Raw genomic sequence first — 13,186 nt, 5'->3', positions numbered from 1 at the left:
TTGAGTGGAGAGGGGTTCCATGCTATTTAAGAATTTTTCATTTTCCATAAGTCTTTTTATTATTAAAGAAAATTAATTTTGGACTCTCAGTTAAACATGGAGGTTGGAACATAGACATTTATTTCTTTTTCGTCCCTAAACTTACCGCTAAAATGACAATAAAAGTAGCAAAGGTGTAAACAAAGAGAATGGAAGAGGCAACATAACAGCGGACAAGAGAAGTGAAATTTTAGAAGCTTTAGAAAGCAGATGGATGAGTTATAATCAATTTAGCAGAACAGTTTTGATGGAATATAGTATTTGATCATAAGATCGAACTACAATTTATTTAATCATTCCCCTAATGTTGAGTCGTATATATCATTTTTAGTGGCTGTATAATGTTTTATCATAATGTACTTAACTATTCTTCTATTAATGGACATTTAGGCCCCTCAGCTTTTCCCTGTTATAAATAGCATCCCAAGCAGCTAGTCTTTAAATATTTTGGATTTTTTTTAAGAATTGAGTTCTCAAAATTACTGAATCAAAGTTACGCCCTTTATGGGTATTGATCCATGCTGCTAGATTGCTTTCTAAAGGCTGTTTTCATTGTTACCATCAATTTGTGAACTTCCCCCTGTCACCACGTCCTAACCAGCATTGCATTTACCTTAAGGTGTTCACTCTGGGGAGGGGCAGGTAGTGCTTGCAGTGATGGCTGTGGGGCTAACAGTAAATACTTAGGTCAGAGAGAGTGTACCATGACATGGATAACAAGTATATTGATCTCCCAGTAAAGCTTAACTGGCTACCTTATCATAGCCAGTTAGGATAAACACAGATTTTAGAGGAAGGGGAGATTTCCTTAAGCTGGGGGTGCTCAGTAAAGACCTCATTCAGAAAGGAGGATTTGCACTAACATGAGAAGGATTTGAAGAGTTCAGACAAGTTGAGACTGTAGGTAGGCACAGAGGGAGTTGGCCACACTGGGAGAGTTGGGGTATCCGTTTGGGTGCTGCTGGAATCGGGAGTGGGAGAGACCTTCCTCTGAAAAAACCTTGAGTGCTGTTGTGTATGGCTTGGGCCAGGGCAAGTCCAGGCTGCTGTGCAGGACAAAGGTTGGCCGCTGGCTGGCTGGCTGACTTAGAAGGCCAGCCTTGCAGGTTCCCTGCTGTGTGCATGTGGGGCTGGAGGGAGGTGTGGGGAGAGCAGTGAGCTGGTCTGGAGCATAAACCTCTACTATCTGGGGCTCTGGCAGTGCCACTGCTGCCTGAGTAAAGAGCTGGAGGAGAAAACACATGATGGCTGCCAGAAGCTGGTGAAAGCTACAGGCACCTAGCACTGGAGCAGAGTTTCTCAACCTCAACACTGTGACTCTTTGGGCTGGATCATTCTTTGTTGTAGGGCTATCCTGTGTTTCATAGAATGTTTAGCAGCATCCCAGGTTTCTATCTACTAGATGCCAGTAGTACCCATACCCATAGCCATCAAGTTGATTCTGACTCATAGCAACCCTATAGGACAGAGTAGAACTGCCCTATAGGGCTTTCAAGGCTGTAATCTTTTCAGAAGCAGACTGCCACATCTTTCTCCCGTGGAGTGGCTAGTGGGTTCTAGCCGACCTTTTGGTTAGCAGCTGAGCACTTAATGACTGTGCCACCAGGGCTCCAGTAGTAGTCCCCCCCGCCCCCCCAGTGTGATAACAGAATATATCTTCAAATATTGCTAAGTATCCTCTGGCAACAGAATTGTCTCCATTGGAAAACCACTGTACTAGAGAAACCTAGGGGCTGAGCTGTAGAGGGGGAAAAAAAGGAAGTTTTCCAGGAGCTGGTTGAGAGAGCACATTGAAACCAGGAAAGAAAACTCCTTCCTTCTATAATGTCTCTCCAGCACCCTCTAGTGACAAAGCTTAACATCATGTAGCTGGTAAAGGAAAAATATTTAAAGGGCCCAGATCCATTTTCTCAGAGCAGGCAATGAAGGATTTGGAGCTGAGAGTCAAAAATTGGTAATCGGCACATTCCAGAAAGCATTCTGTAAGTGATTAGGAAATAAAATATGAGCACAGTTACAGGAGCAGGAAAATGTGAAAACACTGAGGAAATGCAAGGATAAGACAGCCTGGAGTGCAAGGTTGGTATGAAGGGTGAGAGGAGAGAAACCTACAGAGGTACTTTGAGCCTTAATTCCGGAAGCCTTTCAGTGAATGGAGTAGCATTAAAGAAAAACTGAAAGACCACTGGTCGTTTGAGACTTGGTGCTGTTTTAGACATAGGGATGGCAGGAGTGGAAATGGCAGTAAAAATAATTTTAGGACTGTATTTTTGCACATGCATAGATTTAGGAAGTTGTTCACATTGTTATCTCATATCCTAGTTGTTTTTGTTTGTTTTCCAAAGAACCATTTTATAATTTAACAATATACTACTTTAATAATAATACATATACTACTTAAGAACAATAATGCGTATAAAATATGCTTACAGAATTCGGGACAAGAGAGGGTTAATAGAGGAAGGAAGTGATCATACATTGAAAGGAGGAAAAGACCGTAAAGGAGCTCACTGTCCCTCTTACAGTTCTACCACGGAAAATACGAGGGCAAGCCATAACCTCTACATTTTTTCCCCCCGTTAAGTCTTCACTAGGTGAAGGTAGGGGGACTTTTCACTGGTAAAGCACATAGCTGTGAGAGTTGCAGCAGAGAGGAAGTGGACGTGTTATCCATGGTTAGTTATTGTCCATTTAGACTGGAGATGAAAGATGTGGGAAAGATGAATTCGATTTTGATTCAGACCCCTCTGTAGGTTTGTTTTTTTTGCCAAATATGTGTCTCTTATATTTTGCTTTAATATTCTTGAAATCCTTTAATCCAGAATTGCTGAATAGTCTTATATTTCCCATATCTATTTGTGATGTCTCCTCCTACTTATATGGAAATTTGTCCTTTTTATTCTTGAATATTTTCTTTGGCTCAAGGTTTTATGTTTTAGTGATTGTTCACACAGTTTTTCTTTCCTTACTTAGAAATGGACTCAAAAATCAAGGAAGAAATCCCTGTGCATGAGGAATTCGTTTTGTGTGGTGGGATTGAAACCCAGGTTCTAAAATGCGGGCCCTGGACTGACCTGTTTAGTGATCAAGGTGCCACTAGGCCTAAGGTGCTTATTTTCATTATTACTGGTAAGTATAGAAAATCTGAATGAAGAGACTTTATGTGGACATTTATGACTATTTCTGATTTTAAAAACACCATTACAGGTTAATTATAGAGAATGTGATAAATATAGGAAATCTTACAGAAGGAAAAAAAATCACTCAGTTCATTGATAACAAGTACTGTTAATACTTTGGTGGTTTTTTCTTTTTCTTCTGTACATTTATAATATGTATATTATGTTGTTATGTGTATATATATATACATACATATATGTGTACTTATACATATGTATACACACATACACACAAAACTAAAAACCAAACACATTGCCGTGGAGTCAATTCTGACTCATAGCAACCCTATAGGACAGAGTAGAACTGCCCCATAGGGTTTCCAAGGAGCAGCTGGTGGATTTGAACTGCCGACCAATTTTGAGGGGTCAAAATTAGAAGCATACCACATATACAATTTTGTAATCTGCTTTTTTTTCCTTAACAGTACTTAGAATATTTAGAACTTTTTCAGATGTTTCTGATAGTTTCTAAATATCTTTTTCCTCTCATTTAAAGATGATTACATGTTTATTGTAGCATGCTTATTCTGTCTTCGTGGTTCGCTGGATTTGGCAGCTAGATCCCTTGTGACTTTTGCTAGGTCACTGTCAGTAGAATGTTAGGACTGGATACTTGCTTGCAAGTCGTGAAGCATTTTTTTAATTGTGAGTGAGTTTGAACATATATATTTATAATCGATTTGTGTTTCTTGTTCTATGAATTGCTAGTTTGAAACCCTCGTGCATTTTTCAACTGTGTTGTCAGTGTTTTCCTTATTGATTTGTTGTAGCCTTTTTATATTTAAAGTAAAATTGTGCTTTGTCTATTGTATTGTAGCAAGAATCTTTCCTAGTTAGTCATTTGACTCCATTATGGTATTTATTTGGTTGTGCGATAAGTTTCATTGTTATGTAGTCAAAATTCGCTTATCCTTTAAGTCTTCTGGGTGTTATGACTTTCCAAGAAAGGCCTTCGTTACTCCAAGATCATTCCTCCCATGTTTTCTTCTAGTTTTTTTTTTTTTTTCTTTTTTGCTATAATTGAGGTGAACCATATCATTGTAGTAAGTTTGAAATTGGGACGTTTGATTCCTCTTTGGTTTTCTTTTTCAATATTGTTTTTTTTCTATTTAGAACCCTTTGCAATTCCATATAAATGTGAGGATTAGTTTTTCCATTTCTGCATGCAAATGGGATCTTTCCATTTATTTAGGTGTTCTTTAATTTCTGTCAACAATATTTTGTAGTCTTCAGGATAAAATTCTTCTAGTATTTTTATAGTTTCGTTTTTATCCTCTAAATTTGATGCATCTGTAATTTAAGTGTGCATCCCGTGTTTGTGGATTAGAAGACAATATTTAAGATGGTAATACTCCCCAATGAAACCTACAGATTCAGTGCAATCCCTATCAAAATCCAATGGCCTTTTTTACGGAAATGGGAAAGCTGAAAAATTCCTTAAATTTATATGGAATTGCTCTCTACTTGGCCCATTACCCTTTATTATAGAATCTGTCTTTTTTCTATTGGTTTAAAATGTCAACTTTAACATAAAGTAGATTCTCCTATGGCTGGGAATCTGTTTCTGTACTCTTTTTCTTTCTGTACTAGTCACATCTTTAATGTTGTTGTTAGGTGCCCTCAAGTCAGTTCTGACTCACAGTGACCCTTTGTACAACAGAACGAAACACTGTCCGGCCCTGCACCGTCCTCACAATCGTTGCTATGTTTGAGCCCATTTGCAGCTACTGTGTCAGCCCTTCTCATTCTTCGCTGACCCTCTGCTTTACCAAGCATGGTGTCCTTCTCCAGGGACTGGCCCCTCATGATAACTTAGTAGAGTTGATGCATTTGAATTATAGCAATAGAATTGATTCATTTGAACTATGGTGTTGGCGAAGAATATTGAATATATCATGGACTGCCAGAAGAACAAACAAATCTGTCTTGAAAGAAGTATAGCCAGAATGCTCCTTAGACATGAGGAGGCAAGAGTTCATCTCACGTACGTTTTTAATAGCTCTAGCTTTATAATACTTTTACATATCTAGTAGCCCTTGTCCTGGGTCACTTTTATTCCTTTTCAGAATAGTTTTTGGCTTCTCACATGTTTATTTTCCCTACGATCTTTAGAATCAGCTTTTCTAGTTCCAACAATATCCTCAAAGACAAACACTTTCAACCCTGGTGTGTTCTTTTTGGTATTTGGTCCATATTTCTAAATGAAATACTTATGTTGCCATTTCTTGAGTTTCTTGAGGTTTTAGTATTAGATGTTATCTGTTGACTTCCTCCATGAAAGATGAGGATCAGCTTTCCTCCACTTTGCCCTCCCCAAACACAAACATATCTCCCCCTCCCTCAATCTTCCTTTTATGACTGTATTATAGTTTTTGGTTAGGTCAGTATTCAGTGCCTTTATTGTTATGAGTATGTACATATTTCCAGCTAAGCTTATAAGGTATCATGATTCCATTTCCTCTCTGGTACATCTTTTTTGTTTTCTCTGGGTTAATGTTTGTCTCTTATATTTGCTTTTTTCTGTTTTAATCATCAATTTATCCTAAACTATTCTCTACCAGTGGGGGAAAAAAAAAAAAGCCCACTCAATATGTTTGGGTAATCAGTGTTTCTTTTTTCTCGGAGATATACGTTCCTGAACTCTGTTCTCTGACTCCAGTCTGGAGTGATTCCTCTCCAGTCCTACACAGCTGTCATTCTGGGGATTCCCTTCACTTTTCTCCTGGATTAAATCCCGTTTCCTGGATCCCATTTTTTCCTCTTTCTTGATTTATTTTCTTGTTTGGGGTGTAGTACATCTTCTAGTAGCTCCCTGAGAAGAGGCTCAATGGAAAGTAATCTTTTAAAGATCTAGCATGTCAAAAATGTTTTTAGAATTATAAGTTGGAAATAATTTTTCCTTAGAATTTTAAGGGTACTAATCATTGTTTTCCACCACCTTAGTTCTAGGATTCTGAAATTTCACAGTGATTTTTCATACTTTGTAATTGGTTCCATTTTAACCTAGAAACTCATGTACTTCAATTCTAAGAGCTATTTTTTCTCTCTCTCTTCCTTTTTTTTGTTAAACAATTTCCAGTTTAGTGGGTGCAGTATTATTTTCTTTGGCTTCTTGTATTGTTGTGGTTTTCATTTAGTTTCTTTTCTTTTTTTGTTTGCATTAGTCCCTTTCTTTCCTCAAATATCTGGTAATCCTTGACTATCCCTTCATTTTTTAGAGCAGGGCACCAAAAAGCTGATTGGAAGTTCTGTATTCAGGAGTGGACCTTGCCCACAGGTGTGCCTAAGGTGACCATCCACCCCAGTTTGCCCAGGACTGGGCAGTTGCTCAAGACTCAGGACTTTCGGTGTAACACAAGGGCACTCCTGGGCAAACCAGGAAGTTTGGTCACTCTGGGTGAGTCTTTTTTCACTGGGGGGCCCCCAGCTTTCAGTATCTGTAACTTTTTCTTGGACTGTTCAGTTTTCCCAGCAAGGAATCTTCCAGTGTCCTGTCTAGGGGGTGGAAACCTGGCAGCTAATGTTCAGAGCTGAGTGGGGCAAAGCAGGCTGAGAGTTTGACTTTTTAGTAACACTTCACCTAAACCATCTTCTCGCTATGGTACTTCCATTCTCAGGAAGGTTAAGGTTCCTGAATTCAAAATTTCTCTTTGGTTTAGTCTCTTCCAGGAATAAACTTCCCAGTCTTCTACCAGGATGTAACAGTCTTTTTGGAAAGCAATCTGGCAAAATCTATGAAAATTAAAAGTACACATACTCTGCCTGCCGTGAGAATTTGAAATTATAGCCATGAGAAGTGCTAATTGATGGAGCAGAGATCTGGAGGCCACAATAAAAGATAGAATTGAGAGAATAAGTAGAAAAGTTATCTTAAACTGGAGAAGGGATGTACTCTGAGGCTGGAAGAAAGGTGCTGTAGAACATTTTAAGTCGTTGTAATTCTCAGGCGGTCATATGAAGTGGAGACATGTGAAGTGTTTTGTGCTGTGAGTACAGTGATTACATCTCGAGCAGACATGACTTCATGGATGAACCTCCAGTTCTGTCCACACAGCAACCTTCTACGTAGGTGCTGAGTGATTACCAGAAGCCACTCTCTCACACTAACTTAATATATGGTAGTTTTTGTCTCCTGCAAAATTAACTGGAAGGCAAGAAGTCTACAGGTGCAGTGTTTGGTACTTCAGAGTTTATTGGCAGAGTCTAGGGATGATCACTCAGCCTCTGTTATGTGTTGCTCAGGTATCTGACTATGTGTGTGTTCAAGCATGTGTTTGTAACACATTTTGATACAAACCTTTGATAAAATGTTTTTAGTTGCATTTCTTTTTGGATTGTTTTGTAACATCCCTACGCCTGGATATGTATGTGTGTGTGTATGTGTATGTGTTTATCTGATTTTAGTTCCATAAAAGCAGCCATGTTATTTTTCTTTGTGGTTTCCTAACCAGGAAGTTTAGTTCATGCTTGATAAAATATAAAACATAAGGCTGTAACGTTTAAGTGGTGAAGTATGCAGTGATATGTAAGCATTTTGCATTGTAGATGCAATGTTATAAGTTGGATTTTCTCTGTTATAAGTTGGATTTTCGTGTTACTGGCCATGGATTCACTGTATCTGATTTACTGTATCTGAGCGCTGCGTGCCCAACTGGTGCTGCTAGGCACCACTTTGGATAGAGAGAACTGTGAGAAGCCATGACTGCTTTTAAAAAACTTAAAATTTTTGGTTAGGTTAAGAAGACTTACCTGGTAAGAAGTAGTTTATGTATATTGACTAAGTTTTCTCTACTTATGATTCAGACCTATAAAAAGTAATAGAGTTGGGAGGGTGATAATATGACACTGCTGTAGGTGTGATGGGATTTCTAGTGGCGGTCCAAAGGGGAGAGAGAAGTAGCACAAGTCTAAGGGGCAAATTAAGAATAGCCAAACCTGAGGGGTCTGTAACTCCAGGCCTCCACATTGGAAAATATCATAAAAAGGAATAACAGAACTGGAGAAGTTGTTGTTGTTAGGTGTCGTCTAGTCAGCCCCTGACTCGTGAGCCTGTGCACAACAAGGAAACACTGCCTGGTCCCGCGCCACCCCTTTGATGGCTTGGGGATTGGACTTTTCTGATCCATAGGGTTTTCACTGGCTGAATTTCCAAAGTACATTACCAGGCCTTTCTTCCAACTGGAGGGGTACCTGTTCTTTTTTGGTAGTTCTGCTGTGTCATCTTACCTGTTCCTAGCCTCAATTTTTAACAGTTGACTTTTTTCTACTTTATATATTTTAAAAAATTACTTAAAAATAATTTATTCAAGTACATAAATGTGATTATATAAATACTGCTTTAATTTTTAAGTGAAGGCCCTTTTTTTTTCCTTTCTTTTCCTTTTTTGGATTGGTTTCTTCTACTTGTGTCTCTGACTAGCTACATCACCCCTTTCTCCCCCATTTAAGAATTATGTATACCTCCATATTTTTTACTGTATTAATATACTCTTACATATGTGTATTAAAAACATAGGGGTGTTTTTCCAAAACTGAATCATGTTATGCATACTTTTCTGCATCTTGCTTCCATACTCAGCAGTACTCAGTGAGGTCCCTTCAGGTCAGCTAGTGGAGTGCAGAATCATTCTTGTTAACGTCTGTGTAACATTCTGGGGTATAGCTGAGTCTTAACATCTTCTGTCATGTTGCCATTTCTGGTGGTTTTCTTGTTGTTTGTTTTGTTTCATGGTCAGGCAGCATGCATCTTTGTACATATGTCCATAGTTATTGATGTTGTTATTTCTATGATACAGATTCCCAGGTATGGGATTTCTGAGTCAAAGGTTGTATGTATTTTTAATTTTAATAGCTACTTTCCAAAAGTGCTGACCCTTTACATTTTCACCTGAATTATATGAGAATACCATTTCCCACATCCTTGCTTTAGTAGGTGTTTGGCAGTATAGTGCAGTGAGTACAAGCACTAGGGGCAGGATGGCTACCTGTATCCTAGCTCTGTCACTTGTTAACTCTGTGTCCTTGGGCAAGTTATTTCAATATTTCCTCGTCTATAAAATGAGGATGATAATATAAATAATACAAAGCAAGTTGTGAAGATTAACTAAGTTAAGGCATTTAAAGTGTTTAATAAATGGTAGCTATTTTTAAGAATATTAAGAATTTTGCCAGTCTTATAGAGTAAAATACTATCTTATTGCTTCTTTAATTTACATTTCCCTGACTACTAATGAATTTGAGTATCATTTTATATGTTGGTTGGTCATTTGGATTTGTTGTTGTCTGGGTTTGATTTGCTTTATGAATTTATATATAAAAAAAATTTAAGGGCTTATTTCCATTATTCTATCATCTCTTTTAAAAATATTGTTTCGGGGGCCAAGATGGCTGACTAGGTAGAAGCTACCTTGGATCCCTCTTGCAACAAAGACTCGGAAAAACAAGTGAATCGATCCCATACATGGCAATCTACGAACCCTGTCCATCAAACACAGATCTAAAGAGTTCACCTGAGTGACAGAGACTGAGAACAAGCAACCACGGGGAAGCAACGACTGTTTTCGGAGCCTGGAGCCAGCGTCCCAGTCAGAAAACTTGGCGCCAGGCTTTGGACTGGGCTCAGGGGAGCTGAGCACGGCATCCTGAGATGGCGCAAACACCGGACGCAGCCCTAGCCCCCAGAAGTGACCTCGGGGGAAGCCCAGCCAGTGCACGCAGGCAGCGCAGTGATGCAGCTGACAGAAGGAGAAGTCACCGGGATGCAGCGACTGGTTTTGGAGCCTGGAGTGTGACATCCCAGCCAGGGAACCTTGGCGCTGGGCTTTGGACTGGGAGCAGAGGAACTGACCACGGCTTCTGAGACAGCACAAGCAAAGGACATGGGCCTGACCCTTGGGGACAATCTTGACCCAGCCAACGCACACAGGCTACACACCCCTCAGGAATCTCAGATAAAACAGTCATGACCAAGCAAGATAAGTAACTTTGTCTATATTCCGGGGTGCTACTCTCTCCTATCTATCTGATCCCTCCCCTCCCCTTCCCAGGCAGCTTCATTAACATTGGAATTCCCTAAGCCAGAGAGTGAAGTGCTCTGCAGTTGTGTTTTTTTTTTTTTTTTGGTCTTTTCCTAACCCATTCTCCTGGCCTGAGAAGCAGCTACAAAAAATGCAGGAACCAAAAATCCTTCCCTGACTTCCCGAAATTGGACTAAAAATACAGAACCAGCTCCAGCAAAGCATATGAGATCCACAGTCTTGGGCTTTCATCCCTACAGGGAACAAGGTGGCTATTATAATGCAAAGGCAATTCTGATAGGGATCTGACTGTAATTGTTTTAGCAGATTACTGGAAAGACAAGTTTCCCAGGTCTGATATCTCTGCGTATTAAACAGAGCCCTCACTGACCTACAACGGGGAACTGAAAGCTGAAGCTCCCCCCAGACCACCTAACCTCCTCCCTTAGGGGTCTGAGGATGATGACACCTACCAATCTGTAGAGGTATATGCATTGGGTGCCTAAGGTACAGATGCAGAGCCTACCCACCAAACTGCTTTAGGAATAGAGACACACTGACCTCACTGGCACTTGGGGGAAGCCTGTCAGCACCCTGCCCCCCCCCCCGGAATGTGACCCCCTGCTGCTACTAGAATCTCGTGCACACAACTAGCACCACTGCTCCTCTAGGTGGATAGGTGACAGTCTGCACCACACACACTAGGTGTCCCAAAATCAGATTCTGCTCAAGAATAGTGAATGGGCTCTTAGGCTTATATACCTGATAACAGCCCAAACCAGCTGGTAATAGGACATAAGTGATTCAAGGGCTACAACAATCAAGACAGTGCAATCTAGTAGCCCATCTACGTATATTGAAAGAAGACAAGACAAGATAAGACTCAGTGAGCAAATATAGAATAAATCACTACAATACTTTATAGATGGCTGGGAGACAGCAGCCGATATCAAACCACATAAAGAAGCAGACCATGATTACTTCTACAACTCTCCAAATTAAAGAATCAAAATCTTTCCCAAATGAAGATACAATCCTGGAATTGCCAGATGCAGAATGTAAAAAACTAATTTACAGAATGCTTCAAGACATCAGGGATGACCTCATAAATGAAATAAGGCAATCTACAGAAAAAGCCAAGGAACACACTGATAAAGCAGTTGAAGAAATCAAAAAGATTATTCAAGAACATAGTGGAAAAATTAATTAGCTGCAAGAATCCATAGAGAGACAGCATTCAGAAATCCAAAAGATTAACAGTAAAATCACAGAATTAGACAACTCAATAGGAAGTCAGAGGAGCAGAATCGAGCAACTGGAATGCAGAGTGGGGGAGCTGGAGGATAAGGGAATTGACACCAATATAGATGAAAAAAATCAGATAAAAAAATTAAAAAAAATGAAGAAACCCTAAGAATCATGTGGGACTCTATCAAGAAGAATAACTTGCATGTGATTGGAGTTCCAGAACGGAGGGATAACAGAAAATACAGAGAGAATAGCTGAAGATCTGTTGACAGAAAACTTCCCTGACATCATGAAAGATGAAAGGATATCTATCTAAGATGCTCATCGAACCCCATATAAGATTGATTCAAAAAGAAAATAACCAAGACATATTATCATCAAACTTGCCTAAACCAAAGATAAAGAGAAAATTTTAAAAGCAGCCATGGATAAAAGAAAGGTCTCCTACAAAGGAGAATCAATAAGAATAAGTTCAGACTACTCAGCAGAAACCATGCAGTCAAGAAGGCAATGGGATGACATATATAGAGCACTGAAGGAGAAAAACTGCCAGCCAAGGATCATATATCCAGCAAAACTCTCTCTCAAATATGAAGGTGAAATTAAAACATTTACAGATAAACACAAGCTTAGAGAATTTGCAAAAACCAAACCAAAGCTACAAGAAATACTAAAGGAAATTGTTTGGTCAGAAAATCAATAATATCAGACACCAGCACAACACAAGGTCACAGAACAGAACATCCTGGTATCAACTCAAATAGGGAAATCACGAAAACAAATTAAGATTAATTTTTAAAAAGAAAAAAATGCTCAAAACAGGGAATCATTGAAGTCAATATGTAGAAGATCACAATAATCAAAAAGAGGGACTAAATACAGGAGGCATGGAACTGCCATATGGAGAGGGATACAAGGTGATATAGGACAATACAAGTTAGGTTTTTACTTAGAAAAATAGGGGTAAATATTAAGGTAACCACAAAGAGGAATAACAATTCCATAACTCAAAACAAAAACCAAAAAAATCATAATGACTCAGCAAACATAAATTCAACTACTATGAAAATGAGGAACACACAATTTACAAAGAAAAACGTCTCAGCACAAAAAATAAGTGGAAAAATGAAATTATCAACAACACACACAAAAAGGCATCAAAATGACAGCACTAAACACATATCTATAATTATGCTGAATGTAAATGGACTAAATGCACCAATAAAGAGACAGAGAGTCTCAGACTGGATAAAGAAACATGATCCGTCTATATGCTGCCTACAAGAGACACACCTTAGACTTAGAGACACAAACAAACTAAAACTCAAAGGATGGAAAAAAATATATCAAGCAAACAACAATCAAAAAAGAAGAGGAGTAGCAATATTAATTTCTGACAAAATAGACCTTAAAGTTAAATCCACCACAAAGGATGAAGGACACTACATAATGATTAAAGGGACAAGAGACCAGGAAGATATAACCATATTAAATATTTATGCACCCAATGACAGGGCTGCAAGATACATAAAACAAACTTTAACAGAACTGAAAAGTGAGATAGACACCTCCACAGTTATAGTAGGAGACTTCAACACACCACTTTCGGAGAAGGACAGGACTTCCAGTAAGAAGCTCAATAGAGACACGGAAGACCTAATTGCTACAGTCAACCAACTTGACCTCATAGACTTATACAGAACA

General features: G+C 39.0%; 1 protein-coding gene across 4 annotated transcripts in view; it reads left to right on the top strand.

Annotated features, from left to right (window-relative positions):
* Nucleotides 1-13,186, top strand: part of LDAH (lipid droplet associated hydrolase) — a 141,146-nt gene that overhangs the window by 24,008 nt on the left and 103,952 nt on the right. For all 4 annotated transcript variants that reach the window (XM_064295074.1, XM_064295072.1, XM_064295075.1 and 1 more), the window contains one exon: nucleotides 3,013-3,168. In XM_064295074.1, coding sequence (XP_064151144.1) covers nucleotides 3,015-3,168 — 154 coding nt within the window. In that variant the 5' untranslated portion in view covers nucleotides 3,013-3,014. The remainder of the gene's footprint in view (nucleotides 1-3,012; nucleotides 3,169-13,186) is intronic.

This window comes from Loxodonta africana, chromosome 12 (genome assembly GCF_030014295.1).
Source record: "Loxodonta africana isolate mLoxAfr1 chromosome 12, mLoxAfr1.hap2, whole genome shotgun sequence".
Classification (NCBI taxonomy): Eukaryota; Metazoa; Chordata; class Mammalia; order Proboscidea; family Elephantidae; genus Loxodonta; species Loxodonta africana.
The sequence above is the reverse complement of the archived record's forward strand: the minus strand, read 5'-3'. Positions and strand labels throughout refer to the sequence as shown.